The sequence below is a fragment of the Sphaeramia orbicularis genome, chromosome 11 (assembly GCF_902148855.1).
Source record: "Sphaeramia orbicularis chromosome 11, fSphaOr1.1, whole genome shotgun sequence".
NCBI lineage: Eukaryota > Metazoa > Chordata > Actinopteri > Kurtiformes > Apogonidae > Sphaeramia > Sphaeramia orbicularis.
In genome coordinates this window covers 16,119,083-16,125,082 of record NC_043967.1, presented here as the reverse complement: position 1 = coordinate 16,125,082, position 6,000 = coordinate 16,119,083, and the positions used below count along the sequence as shown (strand labels likewise).

The window sequence follows — 6,000 nt, the reverse complement described above, 5'->3', positions numbered from 1 at the left end:
TCTTTACATTGATTTCAATTACTACATATTCAGTACATGAAATCCCAATCAATTTTATCAGCACTGAATACATATGGTGTCAGAGTTTGGCAGACCCATGATGTCTACACTCCCTCTACTGGGCTGTTAGAACAGTACACAACAGCTGCACTGTAATTGAGTTATACATGTCCAAGAGTCAAATGCTACTGAATACTGTAAATTTACATACTGACAAATGACATGTTATACCACTCGACACGTCAGGTTCTTCAAAAAAAGACAATTTATTTAGTCAACTCATAAAATCAAATATTTTCTAAAAAAAAAACAGGAAACATCTTAGATTCAAAAGCATTCTTTGCCAGCCTCAGTACATTCAATCCAGATAAAAATATATATATTCGAGGGCTTTAAGAATTCACCATTATAAAGTTACAATACATCTTTTAAAACATGAAAAATATTTTTTCAGTACAGACTTAAATGACTAAACTAATTTCTCTGAGACAACTGGAGCATATTAAAAAGACACAGTCTAAGGGGAATACTGGAATCCTCAAGTAGTAAAAGAAACCTCTTTGGTCTCAAGAAATACAAAAGCTCCATGGAGTTAAACACGTCTGAGACACTGATGAACCTTGTCCAAATTATGCGTAAATGTTATACATTAATGCACGCCAAGTTGCTCTTGGGTGGGAAACTCAGAAAGACAACTGCTTAGGTCTGAGTGGCTGTCGGAGCAGTCCAAAAATGGCAGGGGACTTCCTCTTAATGTGTCCACGCTCAGCCCCAAAACAGATGAGGAAGAGCTGCTGAGAGTGAGAGGAAAATAAACAGTAAGTAACTTCAGCATCAAGTTCATACAAAGCTTTTATCCACCTGACTGAGGCAGTACCTTTCACAGTCAGAGTCACAGGAGGCCTTGTCCTCGAATCTATTGATGCAGCTGTTGTTGGATCGCTGAATTGCCTCGGCCACTGTGTACTTAGTCTTCCCCCAAGCGCACTTTTCTATCTTTGCGATACTGAGGTCTGACTGGAGAAACAGATGGAGCCGACTGTCCGACAACAACAGGGGCGTATGCACCACACTGAACAGGAAAGGAGACTCATGAGACAGTGGTAAACTGAACTTAAACGTTTAAAAAAAAAGTGAATAAATGTTTCGAGGCAAAGCAAGTTTTTACTCTGACAGTTCCATGTTTTTGCAGAACACCAGTATAGTCACTGGTTTAACCAGAAGAGCAACATACATTTCTAAAAACCTCTGCAGGCCCTTCATCCTCTGGATAACCAGCTCTGTGTTCCTCAGGCTAAAGAATGGGTTCCAAGGGGGCAACTTTGGCAACTCTCTACACAAAAGGATAAACAAAGCCACTGAACTGCAAATCATGCCAAGTCATTAAAAAAATATAGGAGTAGATGGCACAGGATTACCTATAAAATGGTACAACTTGCATATAAGGGGAGTGCAAACGTACATGATCAGCGCATTCTGCTCCAGGCAGTGTCGCAGCCAAACAAACTCACTGTAACGTCGTCTCACAGATGAGATCTTCTTTCGAAAGCACATGCTGTTGGTCTGCAAAGAGAGGCAATGATTTTGTTACTATATTCAGACAACGCAGACCAAACCATGAAGAAAATTTAGAGGTTTTTTCTCAAACTGGTACTTGCATGTAAACATATCTCGTAGTCAACATGTGTGTGCCAGAGGTCCTCTTTATGAACCCTGGGATTGTGAACACAAATGCTTATGAACTCCTACAAAGTTAAAAAAAAAACAAAAACAGAGTTTTAGTTTAAAAAAAAAAAAAATGAAATGAAAAACTCTATAACAGTGAATGGACATGAATGCGTGCTTAAAAGGAAATCAGCCACACACTGATCACTTACAGTTTTTGCAAGATTATCCAGCATACAGTCCATAGTGGATAGAATAAACCTGGGGAAAAAGAGTTGTACAATAAATATCTGGTAAAGATGGCCATCTGCAACTTTCTTTAAGCAGCATGCACTTCCACACGCTGTAACAGAATGACTGGTCATTGAGGTTCAGACACTAGTTACATTTACATGATGCAACAATGTCATCTGTACATTGTTCACTATGCAAGAACTCCTCTGTAAAGCAGAGGCCTGTCTAATAAGCATACACAGAATGAACAGGAACATCACCATGTGCCAAAAATGAGGCTGAAAACAACCATATGTTGAAAGGGTTTCTAAAATCCTACAAACAGAAACACAGGTTAGGAGGCTGTTCTCACACTGAGCTGAAGTAGATTTAACTATGAAAAACAGCATTTTCAGGCACTGGATAAATAGGCCAAGCCACTGAAGCATGCCACAAACCACTAATAAGTACCGTTACCAACGCAACTCACAACAATCATGTTTAAAAACTTGGTGAATCATCTATTTGACATATTTCCATTCATAAAGAATAGGGGCAAGCAAAACTTAAAGAAAATTAAATACCAAACTGCTCTGATGTTCTGAAAATAGTCACATGTAGCCTATTATAGCTGCAAAAACAATACAACCAGATATCATTATTTGTTGTGGATATAGTAATTTGTAGTACAAACGACTGATTTTTCTACAGATAGATACAAATCAATGGATTCCACCTAATGTCATCGATTGAATTGTTCCACTTGTGCCGCATTTATCGCTTCGTTAAAATCCTCCTGCAGACTTCTTGGTCGTATAAGCAAAAACTGTAGAACATTAATCCCGTTGTATCCTACCTTTGTCTTGAGCAGCAGTGTGTTTGTGTGCAGCAGCAGCAGCTCAGTGGTGTGGCCTGGGGCTCAGCTCTGCGTGGACTCAACTGGACTAAACACACTGGGAGCTCCCCCTAGGTGCATGTTCACGCCTCCTCTGTCCTGGGTGGATCACACAGCATTAAAACCTATACAAAAAGCACCCAAATAAAAAGTCCTCCGAGTATTCTCAACTAAGCCACATGCATGTACGGACGCCGAACTTGTTCCGAGTCCCCGTGGACACACGCGCGTCCCTGTCCGTGCGCACCTGAGCCCACTTACCTTCAGTGTGATGATCACTGTAAATGGACTCAGCTGTTGGGGGGTCACGGTCCACGGGGACGGAACAGGAAACACTGGTTTTTATCACCCCGCCCCCAAAGGGGAGGCAAGGGGTATTGTTTTTGGTTCGGTTTGTTTGTTCACATTCAAACAGGAAAATTGATTGAATTGGTTGAATTCATACCAAACTGGGTTTATAGATTACCAGTGACCCAGAGTAGATCTGATTACATTTTGGGAACAGTAGGTCAAAGGCAAAATTATTATGAATTTTTAAAAATCTTTTTCCCCCATTAATTTATAATAGGCAAAAATAAAAACTAAAATAAAACTATTGGGTGAATTCATATCAAATTGGGCTTATAGATTATCTGTGACCCAGAATAGATGTTGTTACATTTTGGGAAAAGTAGGTCAAAGTTCAAATTTCTTTTGAATTTTTAAAATTCTTTTTCTTCTCCCTTTTACTTATAATGGTCCAAATGTCTATAAAAACATCAATTTACACTGAACAAAAATATAAATGCACGACTTTTGTTTTTGCTCCCATTTTTCATGAGCTGAACGCAAAGATCTAAAACTTTTTCTATGTACACAAAAGGCCTATTTCTCTCAAATATTGTTCATAAATTTGTCTAAATCTGTGTTAGTGAGCACTTCTCCTTTGTCCTTTGCTGTGATAATCCATCCACCTCACAGGTGTGGCATATCAAGATGCTGATTAGACAGCAGGATTATTGCACAGGTGTGATTTAGGCTGGCCACAATAAAAGGCCACTCTAAAATGTGCACTTTTACTGTATTGGGTGGTCCAGGGGGGTCAGAAAACCAGTCAGTATTTGGTGTGACCACCATTTTCTTCGCACAGTCTTCTTCATGAATTCTCTGAAACACCTTTGGAGATGGCTTATGGCAGAGAAATGAACATTCAATTCACAGGCAAAAGCTCTGGTGGAGATTCCTGAAGTCAGCATGCCAATTGCATATTCCCTCAAAACTTGTGACATCTGTGGTATTGTGCTGTGTGATAAAACTGCACATTTTAGAGTGGCTTTTTATTGTGGCCAGCCTAAGGCACACCTGTGCAAAAATCATGCTGTCTAATCAGCATCTTGATATGCCACACCTGTGAGGTGGATGGATTATCTCAGCAAAGAAGAAGTGTTCACTAACACAAATTTAGACAGATTTGTGAACAATATTTGAGAGAAATAAACCTTGTGTGTACACAGAAAAAGTTTTAGATCTTTGAGTTCAGCTCACGAAAAATGGGAGCAAAAACAAAAGTCATGCATTTATGTTTTTGTTCAGTGTAGTTTCAATTTACTTCAAAATTGGCACATATGTAGACGTAATTGATATGCTGACATCAGCACATGCACAGACATGATGACATCAGCTGGATCGATGCCAAAATAAGCTACAATACGTGCGAGGAGCGGGGTTTGGTGTGCCTGGAACCACTTGTTTGTTTCTTTGTTTGTTAACACTGTAGCAGCAAAACTATTGGTTGAATTCATAACAAATTGGGTTTATAGATTGCTAGTGACCCAGAATAAATGTGATTACATTTTAGGAAAAGTAGGTCAAAGTTCCAATATTTTTTTTTAGGAATTTTTAAAATCTGTTCTTTTTCATTTACTTATAATGGGTGAAATTTCAAATGTTTATAAAAACATCAATTTTGTTTCAATTTACTTCAAACTTGGCACATATATAGAAGCAATTGATATGCTGACATCAACACATGCATGATGACATCAGCTGGATTGATGCCAAAATAAGCCACAATATGTGCGAGGGGCGGGGTTTGTTGTGCCTGGAACCACTTGTTTGTATTATTTCTGTTTTGAATGCCACTGGTTGGAGCTAACACTATCAGTTCAGCTCTGCCATGTATTATTGTTTTCAGGTTCCATTGTGCATATTGTGCATAAAATAAGTGTTAGTTAATGGTGATATCAATTATGATATATCTATTAATTACAGGGCCACCTATTTTTGGGGGAATTTCGCCTGGGGGTGGGGTTACGTCCTGCATCACTGATGTGCTTGATGCAGGTTCTTGTGTCAGCATGGTGTCATAATGTGGTTATACCCTAACCCTAACACGTAGAACGTAACCCCACCCCCAGGCAAAATATGTACAATGAAATGCTCCTAAAAATAGGAGTGCCACTAATTATGAACTCGAAAATTGCACATGAACACCCCCTCATGACGTATTTTCCACTGGAGAACCTTTTTTTGATGCACCAGCTGATGGAATGAAAATAACCTATGCACTTTTCAACATGACGGAAAGCAACGATGGATTCATCATGAATAAACAATGCTTTTATTAACGTTAGCTGATGATCTTGCACATTTATACACACAACATATAAGCATACACAATTTGCAAAAAAAATTACAAAAAAAAAAGAATGCTGTTGCAGTTGAATTAGCATGTACTGTTTTACCCAAGTAGCAGGTCATGATAAATTATGTGTCAGCCACTGTTTATGTTGCTATAACAAGAAAAGCACTTGAACGCAACACATTTGTAATTTCGCATTCACAAGTGGAACGGTTCATCTTCCCGATAGCACGTGAAGGCAGCATAAAACCATTAGTTTATAGTGGAATATGAACAGAATATTAAATACACACCCAGTTTAATCAAAATCTCCAGCCATAATCAAATCAAAAAACAAAATTCAGATATAACTACCAAAAAGGATGTTGTAGATGTAGTAGAGGTGCAAGTGTCTCAAAAACAATTTGCATTTACGTGTGACAGTTATGTCACTAATATGGGACACTGAAAAGTCTGTTAAAATACCTAATTTCTTAGGACAAATGTCCAATTCTATAACATCCAGTCATTTTACTGCTACGGTTACAAAACCAATCTATGTACAAAGCAGTTAGAACTCCGGATGTCACATTGAGACTTATATAATATCCAACACAATACTTGATGC

At 38.5% G+C, this 6,000-nt stretch overlaps 1 protein-coding gene across 2 annotated transcripts; it reads right to left on the bottom strand.

The window, feature by feature from the left end:
* Positions 1 to 250: 250 nt before the first annotated feature.
* snx10a (sorting nexin 10a) lies at positions 251 to 3,156 on the bottom strand. Of its 2 annotated transcripts, none has more exons than XM_030147534.1 (7): positions 2,733 to 3,156; positions 1,878 to 1,925; positions 1,659 to 1,745; positions 1,463 to 1,563; positions 1,235 to 1,333; positions 878 to 1,072; positions 251 to 791 (listed from the first exon to the last, which is right to left on the bottom strand). In XM_030147534.1, the coding sequence occupies exons 2-7, from the start codon at positions 1,908 to 1,910 to the stop codon at positions 650 to 652; spliced, it is 657 nt and encodes a 218-aa protein (XP_030003394.1). In that variant the 5' UTR covers positions 1,911 to 1,925; positions 2,733 to 3,156; the 3' UTR covers positions 251 to 649. The 2 variants fall into 2 exon arrangements, with proteins under 2 accessions (XP_030003394.1, XP_030003393.1); XM_030147533.1 differs by having other exon boundaries at positions 251 to 794; positions 2,733 to 3,155.
* Positions 3,157 to 6,000: the final 2,844 nt, after the last annotated feature.

What these genes read in the sequence shown, in the direction of transcription:
- snx10a (XM_030147533.1), bottom strand. Translation starts at nt 1,910, where the DNA reads ATGGACTGTATGCTGGATAATCTTGCAAAAACT. An exon ending in ACTACGAGATATGTTTACAT is followed by an intron (nt 1,564 to 1,658) that starts GCAAGTACCAGT and finishes CTCTCTTTGCAG; the next exon opens with ACCAACAGCATGTGCTTTCG. An exon ending in GAGCAGAATGCGCTGATCAT is followed by an intron (nt 1,334 to 1,462) that starts GTACGTTTGCAC and finishes CCTTTTGTGTAG; the next exon opens with AGAGTTGCCAAAGTTGCCCC.